General features: G+C 50.1%; 5 protein-coding genes across 5 annotated transcripts; 2 read left to right on the top strand and 3 right to left on the bottom strand.

The window, feature by feature from the left end:
* Positions 1-442: 442 nt before the first annotated feature.
* N7484_004397 (putative telomere silencing protein Zds1) lies at positions 443-3,412 on the bottom strand (the record flags this gene model as incomplete). Its single annotated transcript, XM_057114817.1, has 3 exons — positions 443-670; positions 735-3,176; positions 3,407-3,412. 3 exons carry the CDS (start codon positions 3,410-3,412, stop codon positions 443-445), a joined length of 2,676 nt encoding a protein of 891 aa, XP_056974957.1.
* A 1,493-nt stretch (positions 3,413-4,905) lies between these two features.
* N7484_004398 (SYLF and SH3 domain-containing protein) lies at positions 4,906-6,346 on the bottom strand (the record flags this gene model as incomplete). Its single annotated transcript, XM_057114818.1, has 4 exons — positions 4,906-4,927; positions 4,997-6,054; positions 6,116-6,219; positions 6,304-6,346. The coding sequence occupies 4 exons, from the start codon at positions 6,344-6,346 to the stop codon at positions 4,906-4,908; spliced, it is 1,227 nt and encodes a 408-aa protein (XP_056974958.1).
* A 982-nt stretch (positions 6,347-7,328) lies between these two features.
* Positions 7,329-9,284, top strand: gem1 (ERMES complex Ca(2+)-binding regulatory GTPase GEM1; the record flags this gene model as incomplete). The annotated part of the gene is made up of 2 exons (XM_057114819.1): positions 7,329-7,338; positions 7,393-9,284. The coding sequence occupies 2 exons, from the start codon at positions 7,329-7,331 to the stop codon at positions 9,282-9,284; spliced, it is 1,902 nt and encodes a 633-aa protein (XP_056974959.1).
* A 605-nt stretch (positions 9,285-9,889) lies between these two features.
* On the top strand, positions 9,890-12,119 carry N7484_004400 (WD40 repeat domain-containing protein; the record flags this gene model as incomplete). Its single annotated transcript, XM_057114820.1, has 7 exons — positions 9,890-9,894; positions 10,112-10,254; positions 10,356-11,292; positions 11,342-11,627; positions 11,681-11,881; positions 11,939-12,014; positions 12,070-12,119. 7 exons carry the CDS (start codon positions 9,890-9,892, stop codon positions 12,117-12,119), a joined length of 1,698 nt encoding a protein of 565 aa, XP_056974960.1.
* A 236-nt stretch (positions 12,120-12,355) lies between these two features.
* Positions 12,356-13,242, bottom strand: N7484_004401 (uncharacterized protein; the record flags this gene model as incomplete). Its single annotated transcript, XM_057114821.1, has 2 exons — positions 12,356-12,427; positions 12,490-13,242. 2 exons carry the CDS (start codon positions 13,240-13,242, stop codon positions 12,356-12,358), a joined length of 825 nt encoding a protein of 274 aa, XP_056974961.1.
* Positions 13,243-13,396: the final 154 nt, after the last annotated feature.

A 13,396-nucleotide genomic window follows, 5' to 3' on the forward strand; every position in this document is an offset into this window, starting at 1 on the left:
ACCCCAGACGCTATGCGAAGAGAGAAATCAGACCATGTGTGTGAACAAACTATATGGCAGTGCACAAAGCCAGGGCCAGGGCCATTGTTGATCAATTTGGAGGATCAACAATAACCATGTTAGAAACAGCAGAGCGAGTATGACAACACTCAAAATGCGTTTCCTTGAATGACATAGCAGACCTAGCATGGTGCATAAAAATACGAACCCATGGCTGACTGGCACCATGGGCCAGTAACAGCTATGGAGAATGTCAAGAAGTTCAAAAAGAATAATGGGACGTGGAAGAAAGGGCTGAAGAGAATAGGGCTTGTATACAGGCTTCTAGCAACAACCAAGGCTGACAAACGCATGGATGGGTATTTCTGTGGACTGCAGAAAATGAGAAAACAAAATTGCAGGCAAAAGAAGAATAGAATAAGTGGAGACGCCGGCGCTTGGTTCACCACATGTCGTCGTCATCGTCGTCATCCAGTTGCACATCGTCACCGAAGGATGAGTGCCCATACTGGTAATGGTCCGAGCCGTAAGAATGGCCGTTCTCGTAGCCATGCTTATCATGCCCGTGGGCCTGGTAGCGATCCCGTGGATCATCGTCGTAGTCGTACATGGACGCTTCATCATATGCAGTATCCCCGTAGTGTTGTTGTTGTTGCTGTTGCTCTTGTGCCTGTGAAGACAAGTTTCATGGGTCAGTCACTCATCTTCTAGTCGGGAGCACAGTTTCAACTTACTTCTTGATATCGCTGGTATTGAAGGTATTCATCCGGCTGCTGATCTCGTTCTCTTTCACGTTCTCGAGATCTAGATGGCCTGGATGATCCAGACGATGCCACCATCTGGGGATGCATCTGCTGTACCTTTTCCAGATACGAGTACATGAAATTACTCAGCAACACCTGGGAGTGAAGAGCCCGACGAGGATTTGCCAGCTTAATATGGGCCATGCGGTAGATCGCTCGTTCTTCCAGAATCGAGAAACGAGTCCAAGGGTAGTCAACATCTGCCCGAAACTCGCGCATCGGGGGGTCGGGAGACAGGTTTCGAGACGAGTTCTTTCGGTGATGAGAACCCTCCCCACCATGCTTTTTCCTCCCACCACCAAAAATCGAGGAAAATATGCCATCCTTCTCTTTTTTGTCTCCTGAGGCTCTTCGAGCGCCATCCTTCCGTCGCTCTTCCTCCAATTTGGGGTCAAGGCGGTCGATGATGAGGCTTGCACGGCCTTTGGGGGTACTATCCAAGGAGGACTGGGATGGTGTTTCAGAACGCGGATTGCTGCTGTAAACCTTGTCGGCAATCTTCGACTTGGCTTTTCTCGAGTCACTGTCTTTATCCTTCTTCTTGTCTTTCTCTTCGCCTCTCATTGGATTCATCCAATGCCAGCTTGACTTGCGACTGCCATCGTCCTTCTCCTTCTCCTTTTCCTTCTTAGACTTCTTGCCCTCTGCCTTGCGGTCTTCGGATCTGCGCTCTTCGGGAATGGTCGGAATGAACGATAGGCTGTCTGTACGAGTGCTGTTCCCGGGTATCATCTGGGGATTATTGGCAAAATCATTGAGCGTCGGGGTTGTCTCTCGACCCTGTCGACTCGGGCCCATTAATGATCGTTTACCCGGGGTCGAATCCACGGACGAATGTGTTGACTTGGATGAGTAGGGGGATGTTACATCGCGGTCCGACGAGCGACTGGGTTGTGAAGGCGGGTTAGGTGATGAGCGACTAGATTCGTTGGTTTGCGGTTCGACAATAGAGGGGACAGTTGGTTCAGTAGATGGTGTATTGGTAGATCGCCCGTTGGGGTTAGTACGTGACTGCCATTGTCGGGCATAGGTAGAAGCGTTCGCTTGTGCTTCGGCGTCTGGTTGGTTGTATGCAGCATCCAGCTGTGCGCCAGCTGACGAGGCTTCCTGTTCGGCTTCTGGGTTGTCAACAATTGAGTCGAATGCTGAATTGTTCGTAGATGCCGGAGTGTAGGCTGGGGCTCGGGATGTTGATGGGGTCCTGGCTGTTCGAGTTGCTGGGGCGGAATCTGATGATACGCGGGTGAGACCAAGTATGGCTTTATTATCGGGGGAAGGGACAATTGCTGGAGCTGAGTCGGCAGACTCCGACAGACCCCGGCCTATTCGTTTGGAATAGGGAGGTTTTTCGCCCTTTTTCAAGCTACCCTTGCGGTACTGTGTTCGAGTTGACCGCCGCAAGCTATGTCCTGGGGGCGCTGGCGGTAGAATTGGCTTATCCTCGTTGGCATTAATGCTTGCATTTTGCATATCCCGGATCAATGTATCTTTATTTGACGAAGTGTCATCAACAAGAGTTTCCAACTCCTGCAGGTTCGGACCCAGCATCCCATCTCGCCTACTTGCTTGCGAACGTTGGCGCTCCAGCCGCTCTGCACCATCAGTATAACCAGCAGAATTGTCGATCTGCTTCGACAACATTGACCGCTTCCGCCGAAGACTGCTCTGGGACCCTGGTCGTTCCGGTCCGAGAGAGGAGTAGTCGCCCGATTTTCGTTTGATCAAATCGGCTTTACTCTCGAGAAATGATTTAAACTCCCCGGGTGCCAATTCTGGATGTAAACTCGCTGGAACCCAAAACAAACGGGACGCATCGTTTTCGTCGGCGGAAGGAGAGGGTGGACTGGGTGGAATGGAAAGGTTGCTGCCAAACGATGGAAGATCGGGATCACCAGCAGCCGCGACATCCATCGACATGCGCCGAATGGCAGCAAGATTGTTCAGTTCCTGGACTACCGCGGCGGGATCTGATTCGTAGTCCACATCGTTGAGAGGGAAGGAGGACCTCGCGGTTTCTGAGGGAGATCGAGTTAGCTCAGGCGAGCCTGGATCGCTGCTTCGATCATAGGACCGGTGGGAGGCCGGTGGCGGGCGAAGATGTCCGTTTGTCTGCTTTTGACCCTCGACTGGCAAATTTTGTTGGGATGCGTGCGAAAGCTCGGAATTCGCGGCTCCTCGCGGAATAGTCGTGATGGACTCGGGATGGGGAGATGATATATAGCTCAAACGCCTAAGATCACGGTCGTAGTCATCATCATACATGTGTCCAATCGCCTCCGTCACATGGTGGCTAGGATCGCTAATCGACAGATGGGTTGCATGGCCTCTCCTCGTCGCGTGTCCTCCGCCAGCCTCAGGGGCACTCGTGGAAGCCTGGTCACGGTGAAAAAAATGTAGTCAGCATGGATGATGACGCTGGCTTTCCAGGTTATGGGTACTATTCAATGGGGCGTAATCGCGAAGCACGTGTGGGAAGGGTGTTGGAGGGGTCCCCGGTGTGCGTGACGAGGGGGGCAAATGGGCAATCATCGCGGCCTATGCTAAGGCTTTGAAGAAAAGGCGAGAGCTAGAGAGGAAAGCAATATAGAATCACAAGTACGCACCTGCATGGGAACCAGCTCCACAGGAACCAAAAGAGCCCAAATAACCCAGAAGACGGGGGTGCCTTCTCACGGAGGGGGGGAGGGGGGGGGCAGAAGGCTCAATGTACCACGAGAAACAGAACGATCATCGAAGCGGGGGAAACGGAACGAAAAAGAGAGGGTGGCACTAGACCAACCGTCATTAGAAGAAAAGGTGGAAAGGTCTCCAGAGTAAAGAATCGGAAGAAAGAATGGAGAAGTTGGGGAATTGTGATAATTTAGCGGGCGGAGTTAAGTGGTCACAGCACCTGACATTTTTAATTTGTCTCTCATTCTCTTAGTGTTTTTCCTGTCTTTCTAATATAAAGTCTTTCTCTTTTTCCTCTACTTTCTATTACTTATTACTGGTTTCGCGCAACCATCTTTTCTCCATTTTCTCCCTAGGGTCCCCACTTTTCACGAAAACGAACAGAAACGGGCCATAGAGCCTAGCCCAAGGGACGATCACTTACTGACCCAGTGTTGTTGATCGACAAAGAGGAGCCATATAAAGTCTTTCTAAGGGACTTAGTGCCTGCCATTGTACCCTATCTGCCTCATTTAGAACTGTGAGCATAAGCTTAAGCATCCCAAGATTTGACCCTAGCTGTATTAATATAACTGCAACATATACTGTTCCATACTAGTGGTTCACTTTGGTTCAGATTTCAACCCTGTCGGACGTGAGCCAAGTACGACCATTCCGGGCTGGAGTCATAGACAAATTGACCTCTTCCTTGATCGCTGATCGCCAGATCATGGTTGGACCACGACTCAACTTTCAAGATCAACTAAGTATATACTGTATGTGCTTGCTGATGTCATGATTTTGCTCCCTTTTGCATATCTACTCAGAGATATATATATTTTCCTCTTGCAAGAAGAGGGTCTCTTAGTAGCACAAAATCAACCTGGTACACTGAAGATACAAGGGTCTAGGGCTCAGGGGCCGCTTTTAGTGTTTCCCTGAAGTCATCATCTAAGCACAGGGAAGGAGCCGTGTCACTCTACATGGGCACCGGGGCAATGGTGAGAAACCTTGGAACAATCTGTGAAAGTATTGGGGCTATTGCCACATTTCCGGAAATTATGTGTACTTCAACGGGAGTTTATGGGTCTATTCAGACTAGGTATGAAGGGAGCACTCGACGTTATTTGCACGCAATGATGTCGATAAAAGAAAGGCGGAACGAGGACTCTAAGAACGTGCTGAACGGAAGGATCCACTGCGCAAAAACGTAATCCCAACGCACCTTGGACCGGGTGCTATGCCGGAACAGAGAGGAACCAGAACAAGAATTGCGCTCGTGTGATGGAAGAAGAAATAAATTGACAAAACGCAAGTGGGAATTTAAAAATGAGGGAGAAAAGACACGAATCCACAGACGCCCCCAACTGAACATTCACCCCTATCCGATCATGTCTTCATATGCCCACAATGTGTAAGGAGGACTGGATGATCATATTTGCAAATGACAAACTTAGGAGGTATCAACGTAGTTGCTGGGAATGCAGTCAGCCCCCTGAAACTCATGCTCATGTCTTGGGGACAGGGGGATCTTCAATGCTTACCTAGGGAAAATACCGACGCGATCGCCGATGCGACCGGTCCACCAATCCTCTGCTTTCTCTGTTCGCTTGATAATTGTGATGATTTCACCTTTCTTGAATCCCAAGTCACCTTCCTGGTCCGCGTCAAATGTGTAAAGTGCGACCACCTGATCCTGCCGCAGTCCCGCACCTGCACCCGTCTTTTGCCCAAAGACCGGCTTGGGTGCACTAGGCCGGGTCGGCCGGCGGTCCGAGTAGGAATAGTCGTCGTTGTCATAAGTATTGCTCCTGCTGCGTCCGTAGTTGTCATAAGTATCGGGAGGAGGAGCGCGTGTTGTTGCCGAGCGACCTAGACCCCCTGCTGGCCGATCATAGGTGTCGTCTGCCCATGTGTTTGTGCGTCGCGGACTATCACGATATTCATAGTTATCCTGGGTGTTCGATCGTTCCCGTCGCGCACCTTGGCCATAGGCCGAGCCTCTTCGGCCCTCCCAGACCACATCGTCATGACTATCGTCGTAGACCGGCACGTCGTTGTACATCGCATCGCCCTGCGCCCGGACATTGCCTTGGAAGATACGTGAATCGAGAACGCGCATGAGGGCGTCGGTAGATGGTGGTGGCCGAACGGTACCAGTGAGAAGCTGGCTGGCCGAGACTCGGCTTTGATACATCTTCTCGTTGGCATCCTTACGTTCCACTAGCATACTACCCTCCAGACTGACACCGGCGAAAAGTCCCTTGGTCTTTGAGTAGGAGAAGACAGCTGCGACGCCCTTTGTGCTGGCTGCACCAGCGGCTTCTGCATTTCGACCGACTGGTCCCGCAGCGAGCGAGACATTACCACCCAGTGTAAGTGTGCCGAATTGAGAAAATGCGCGGACAGCCGAGGCGTCGTTTAGGATGAAGACAAAGTCAGTCAGTTCGAACCCGATTTGGCCACCAACACCCGCGCCAGCGGTGATAATAGCGGAAGGAGCCGACCAGGAGCCATCAGCAAGGCGAGCGACAACGATGCCCGAACCGAAGCGACCAGAGCCAATGAATCCGGCTTTCAGAACCGTCAAAATCGCCAAGCCCTGGAACACGTCGTATGTCAGCGGGTCAACCCCAACCCCGCGTCGAAGGGATTTCACTCACCTTTGCACCGGCCAGAACATCCGGTGGAATGACTTTGTCTGGACCGAAAGCCTGCTTTGGATCCACGAAAGAGGTCAAGATCTTTGCCGCCTTCTTGCATTCACCTGGTCATCGGAAGGTAGTTAGTTAGCCGGACATGCCGCGAGCGATTGCGGGGAAGCGGGCAGGGCAGAAAGTGAAATACATACTGCTCAAAGACGACGGTAGGGGGTTGTGGATCCCGAGAGGCATCCTGAAGGTGTCAAAAGAGGATGAGTGAAGACCGAGAGGAGAAAAGGCTGACAAGGCGAGGAGGCTGTTGATCGGACTTCCCAAGGTCGGGCAGGTTAGTCAGGAAGATGGGGCTGAATGTGGGCCCAATGCCGGACGCGGGACAACGGCTGGTTGGTGCTGTACCTGTACGTAGTTAAACCCTGAACTTGTACCTAGATCTGTTTCTCCGTCTACTATCACCGAAAAATGACGAGTCTGTATCGTTTGCTCAAAGGGCATATTTATACTCAAGATGGTCCTGCCTAATCCCCTCTTTCTCCAACACATAGTGACGCAGTCATCATGTACAGCCTCGCTTGGAACCGCCGGCAGCCTTCAACCACAAAGTCAAAATCAATGGCCCCCAGGTCCGTATTCTATATTGCCTTCCAATCAATACTTCAGTTCGTCTCCCAGCCCCAGAAAAGCCGTAGAGGCAAGCGATCTCGCCGATTGTAGTAAATTGGCATTGCCTATCTAGGTACATACACCCGGTATTCCCTAGTCAATCGTGTGCTTGAAAATTAGTACAGTAATCACGAAAAATTGCATGTCCCAGATTAAATAAACCTACACTTAGTCATTAGGACCTGATTTTTCTATATGTATCCTGCTGGAAATATAAATAGGCACATGCCTGGTTGGATGTCAATGAAAAATGATGGAGGCACTGTCGGATGCCGCTGAATGATGTAGGTATTTTGGAAGCCATATCAAGATTGAACATATTGCGAATCAAATTCGTAGATGAGTCTACATACAAACACATAAAAGCATGAACTCCATGTGGTGGTTGAAATCAACCTTGGAAATTACGTAGTTCAAAGCTAAAGCGGTGGGACTGGTTATTGCCGCGGCCCCGACGCAACTCTCGTTATCATTCCCAAACATCCTTGGAACCCCGGATTGTGGCCGGTCATTCGGTAATGCTTCGACTGTAACCATTTTTGTCGTCCTGCAGATGGCCACAGGTATGATGGTTCCTAAGGTCAACATTGACGCGCTATTGACTCATCTTTCTCTAGTTCGGATTTGTGTCTGCGGCGACGAAGGCACCGGCAAGTCCAGCCTAATCACTTCGCTGGTTAAAGGTGTCTTCGTCACAAACAAGATCCAGCCTGTCCTTCCTCAAATTACTATTCCTCCTACGATCGGAACCCCGGAGAATGTAACAACAACTACGGTCGTCGACACCTCGGCCCTGCCGCAGGAACGGACCAACCTGGCGCGCGAGATCCGGAAATGCAACGTCATCCTCCTAGTGTACTCCGACCATTATAGCTATGAGCGTGTCGCACTATTCTGGTTGCCATATTTTAGGTCGCTTGGAGTCAATGTGCCCGTCATTCTATGCGCCAACAAATCAGACCTGGCAGAGAGCCACAATGAGGCACAAGTCATTGAGGAGGAGATGTTGCCTTTGATGTCCGAGTTCAAGGAAATTGATTCCTGTATTCGCACGAGCGCTCGTGAACATCGTAACGTCAACGAAGCTTTCTTTGTCTGCCAAAAAGCCGTTACCCATCCTATCGCGCCATTGTTTGATTCAAAGGAGGCTGAATTGAAACCGGCAGCAGTGGCAGCGCTGCAGCGCATTTTCTACCTGAGTGATCAAGACCGCGATGGATATCTATCGGATAAAGAAATTGGAGATTTTCAGACTAGATGTTTTGGGAAGCCCCTGAGCGAAGAGGACTTGGCCCACATCAAGGAAACTATTCAGAAGACCTATCCCCAATCTGTAACCGATTCCGGGATTGACTGTCCCGGATTTATTCATTTGAATAAGCTCTATGCAGAGAAAGGGCGTCATGAGACCGTTTGGATTATCCTGCGAGCCTTCCAGTACACCGATAACCTTTCACTTCAAGAGAGCTTCCTACATCCTCGCTTCGAAGTCCCACCTTTTGCATCCGCAGAACTTTCTCCCGAGGGTTACCGATTTTTTGTGAATTTGTTCCTTCTGTCAGACAAAGACAATGATGGTGGTCTGAACGATGCTGAGTTGTCATCCTTGTTTGCACCGACTCCTGGCCTACCAGCATCTTGGGCTGACGGCTCATTCCCCTCTTCAACAGTCCGCAATGAAGCTGGACATGTGACACTCCAGGGCTGGTTGGCCCAATGGAGTATGACCACTTTTATGTCCCCAAAGACCACGTTAGAATATTTGGCCTATCTTGGCTTTGAGTCTTCTGACCGAAGCAACCCCTCCACGACAGCCGCATTGAAAATGACAAGACCACGTAAACGGCGCCGGCGCCCTGGTCGAGTCGGGCGAAATGTGGTGCAATGCCACGTCCTTGGAGCCCCCGGGTCGGGGAAATCCGCCTTACTTGACGCTCTTCTTTCGCGTGGATTCAATACGACCTACCATCCCACTATTCAGCCCCGCACCGCGGTCAACACAGTCGAGCTGCCTGGTGGCAAACAATGCTATCTGATCATGGACGAGATGGGCGAGTTAGAGCCCGCTATTCTTGAAAACCAGACGAAACTGCTTGACCAGTGTGATGTGGTCGCCTACACATACGACTCATCGGACCCAGACTCTTTTGCATATATTCTTGCGCTGCGGGCCAAGTACCCTCATCTAGAAGAACTCCCTAGTGTCTTCATTGCTTTGAAAGCCGACCTAGACCGTACCACCCAAAGGGCGGAGCACCAACCCCACGAGTACACAGCCATACTGAACATGCCCAGCCCACCACTGCATGTCAGCGTCACTTGGAGTTCAATCCAAGAAGTTTTTGTTCACATTGCCGAGGCCGCGATGGAGCCTAGTACGGCATTTCCCCGTAGCGAAGAAGATGTTGAGGGCAAGTGGATGTCGTGGGGTATTGCGCTTGGGGCGGTGGCCTGTGCCGGAGCGGCTGCCGTGATGATATGGCGCCGAGTCAGTGGCAGTGGGAATTGAGCCTGGTTGAATTGCATGTAGAAACTATCATAATAATACCCCATGGAAATATTTGTCTCTTTTCAATCTCCCATTGATATTTTAGATCTATATGTAAAGTGATGCAGATTAAATGCCTAAATCTCTCTCGGTCGCCCGGAGTTAACCCGGGAGCCCCGCCTGCCCGCCAGGCACGAGACTTCTCCGCTCGCCTTCTACCCCGGACCGTCGTCTCGCTGATCTCTACGTCTCCTCTTCTCCTCACAATCCCCTGTTCCTTTCTTCGTTCCCCACTATCCATTGGGAAGGATATCTATCTTTACGCTTTCACGCAGCATCTGTGCGACATCGGTCTCTTTTCGATCGTTCAAGACTGGGAATTCATCCGAACGAACCGGGCTGTGCCTGACCTGTTCGAGCTAAAGCTGTATCATCCTCACCTGTTCGGCTCGGAGGAAAAAGAAACGTAGTCCGGCGCTATACTTCCCTGCATTAGCTGTGGTGCCAATCAGAGGACTTTGTCGAATCACAAGTCGGTGTCCGATTGCGAGTCCGAATTGCAAGTGGGTTGGTTGCACAGGTTTATCTGGTCAGAATTGGGACTATAGTTCAACAATCCAATCGCCATGTTGTAAGACAAGCCCCTTTGATATTAATTTCCCGTCTTTCTCCGCTGCTGCACAGCTATCACTATCTTCGAGACGTCATAGTCGCATTTCCGCCCCAAGTCACTGATATGCGACACACGTCATGTGTCGACATTGATATCTATGCAATGAGGCCATTGTTACTGTCACCATTGTTGTTTTTTCGTGCTATTCGCTCTAATGAACTAACCGCATAAACAGTGTTCTACCACCTCCACCTCCCCGCTATACTATCCCTGTCGCCTACGCGGCAGGGGCGGCAAATGGTATGGCGGTCCCAGTCGTCGAGACAAACAACACCATTAGCCACCCGGAAGGTGGCTGTCCACTGCAGGTTGGAGAAGGTACGTCTGAGAGCCGCTCACGATGATGGTAGTGAACGTCTTATTACACATCCTTCAACCTCCAAAAAGACCATATTGCTGACTGCTGGGCAACGCATTAGGAACCTACACACTTAAAGACGACCTCCTCCTGGCAACACCCCCTCCTCATCCCTCCGAGGCCCCGATTATCAATCCCAACCCTCTTGCGACGGTTCCTAATCCCCCCACATCTGGCGTAAAGTTATCTTTGGTGAGCCTTGATCCTCGCAAGAAACCACCGATATTTCTCAAGGGAGCCGTCTCCGCTCCTCAATTCGGAGATGGAAACCCAGCGCTTGCGGCACCAGTACCACCTGCAAAGGATGCATTGAAGCGACGAAAGCCTAAGAACAATATCATCAAGAGTAGCTCGTCTTTTGTTTCACGGGTGATCACTCACGAGACATCGGCCAAGCGACTGAGTGAACGCGATCCAAATGGGACTTTTGCATTTGCCAACATCAATCGTGCATTTCAATGGCTCGATATCACCTCGACGTCAAAGGAAGAGCATCTCACGAAAGTTTTGTTTACCAAGGCTCACATGCTGTGCCATGATATCAACGAGCTGACCAAGACCTCCTCTCACTTGGATATTGTGATGGGGTCTTCTGCGGGGGACATCATTTGGTATGAGCCTCTGTCGCAAAAGTATGCCCGAATCAATAAAAACGGTGTGATCAACAATTCACCTGTGACTCATATCAAATGGCTTCCTGGATCCGAGAATCTGTTCATGGCCTCGCATGCCAACGGTGTTTTGGTGGTTTATGATAAGGAAAAGGAGGATGCGCTGTTCACATCAGAGACCACCGGCATCCCGGAGAGAGACCCCAGTCAATACCCCTTGGAGATTCTTAAATCAGTCAACTCGCGAAACCAGAAGACCAATCCTGTTTCATTATGGAAATTGGCCAGTCAAAAAATTTCTCACTTTTCGTTCTCGCCAGATCAGCGGCATCTAGCAATCGTTATGGAGGATGGCTCGTTGCGTCTCATGGATTACTTGAAAGAAGAGTAGGTCTACAACATCTCTGTCCAACTGCCGTCGCTAACAAAGAACTAGGGTTCTGGATATTTTCAGAAGCTACTATGGTGGGTTGATCTGTTCTTGTTGGTCACCCGATGGGAAATACATCGTCACGGGCGGCCAGGATGATCTTGTGACGATCTGGTCATTCCCCGAACGCAAAATTGTAGCCAGATGTCAAGGCCACAACTCGTGGGTGTCGTCAGTAGCCTTCGATCCTTGGCGCTGTGACCAGAAGACCTATCGATTCGGAAGTGTCGGTGATGACTGTAGATTACTTCTTTGGGATTTCAGCGTTGGAATGCTCCATCGCCCTCGTGCGGTTCGTTTGTTGTCCATTTTTGGCGTGACCTCTTATCTAATATCCTTGAACAGCATCATCAAAACTCCACCAGACAACGTACCAGTGTTGTCGCACCGAGCTCCCAGTCCACACATCGCCACCGTGCTGACAGTTGGGGCAATCGCATGAGATCCGATTCGGAAAGAACAGACAACACATACGAAGATGTCGAGCCATTGACCAGCCATCCTGTTGAACCCCGATCGCGGACTGCTCTTCTGCCTCCTATTATGGTACGCTATATATCTAGCGAACTGCATATTATTCGGTAAATTAACTTTGCGATATAGTCTAAAATCGTCGGTGAAGATCCCATTTGCTGGCTAGGTTTTCAGAAGGATTGCATTATGACTTCCTCACTTGAAGGTATGAATCAATCTCTAGACCTTTTGTTGCGAATGTACTAATTGATTGGGTGAAGGACATATTCGCACCTGGGATCGCCCTCATGACAGCGTGGTCAAGTCATGACCAGTGATGCTAAGCGTGGCGTGATTATGCCTTTGGAAAATTTCTGTTATGCAGAGTCTCGAGTTACTGTCGACCTGGCTTTATCTAAGGTTGCAATCTTTTTTTTCAGCGTTCAGGAGTAGGATGTCTCATTGTCGTATTTCCCAGATACCCAGCTCATCGAACACATTACAAGCTTCACCATGTTCCATAGTGTAGTATATATAATCCGTAGAACTGCACCTCTAACCAGTGTATCACAGCTTGACATTGCCCGCTTCCTCTACATCAAACTCGGTCGTGCACAACAAAAACGTATCACGAAGGGCCTAGATAGTGGTCAGCATCAATATGTACGACTTGCGCACCACACTGTGATAAATCCACTCACCGACAACCGATACTTCTCATTGATGGCCTGATAATCATCACCAGCCAGCATATCGCAAAAATGCCGAATAGAAGGATAATGCACAATCGAGATCTCATTCCACCACTCACTCGCAGGCCGATCACTCAAGCCCCGGGAATCCCGGCCCTGGCCAGGCGGTACCACATTCCCGACCAACTTGGCACTTCCACCTCGTTTCCCTGCGACGGGCACAAACGCTTGGCCATACTGGTAGTAGTTCTGTTTACCATTGGGATGATGGAAATGTAACAAGTTCAGCATCGTGACGGGCCCCGGATGTGTTTTTGAGACTGTGGTCATGAAATCTAGGAGCTCGGGCGAGACTTCTAGATTTTGGGATGTGGTTTTTGTCTCGCTATTTAGAATCTTATCTAGGGATCCGGTAAGTGGAATTGACGATGCATTGGCTTTGAGTTCGGCATCCCGGGCGGGATAGCTGGTGATGAGCTTTGATGGTATTCCAGTAGTGAGCTTGTATTCGGTGCCGATTGATTGGCGGAGTGTAGATGGAATTGGATCTTCCGTCGGTGCCGAGGCATTCTGAAGGAGAAGAAGGAGGTCCCATTTTGTTGTGGCTAGCGGGCTGTTGTCTAGAATGGATGGATGGATTACGGTGTGTCGGGGACGTGAGGCGACGATGACTTTGGTTGTGGACTGCTTGAGCTGGTGAATGAATGATTGGGCATCTGTCGCCTTGTTGAGTGTGAGGAGGTGGAGAGTGAGTACAGGCATTTTGAAGGTAAGCGGTATATCTGTGAGAAAGCTATGAGTCTGTTCAAATGAGAATTAAAACTAGTTGGAGGGAAAGATAAATGTTGCATCAATTGCACTGCGGGGAAGCCGAAATGATCGACGTTTCTACCGAGGTTCAAATGGATCAACTTGA

This window comes from Penicillium longicatenatum (assembly GCF_028827895.1).
Source record: "Penicillium longicatenatum strain IBT 33135 chromosome Unknown contig_2_segment0_segment0, whole genome shotgun sequence".
Classification (NCBI taxonomy): Eukaryota; Fungi; Ascomycota; class Eurotiomycetes; order Eurotiales; family Aspergillaceae; genus Penicillium; species Penicillium longicatenatum.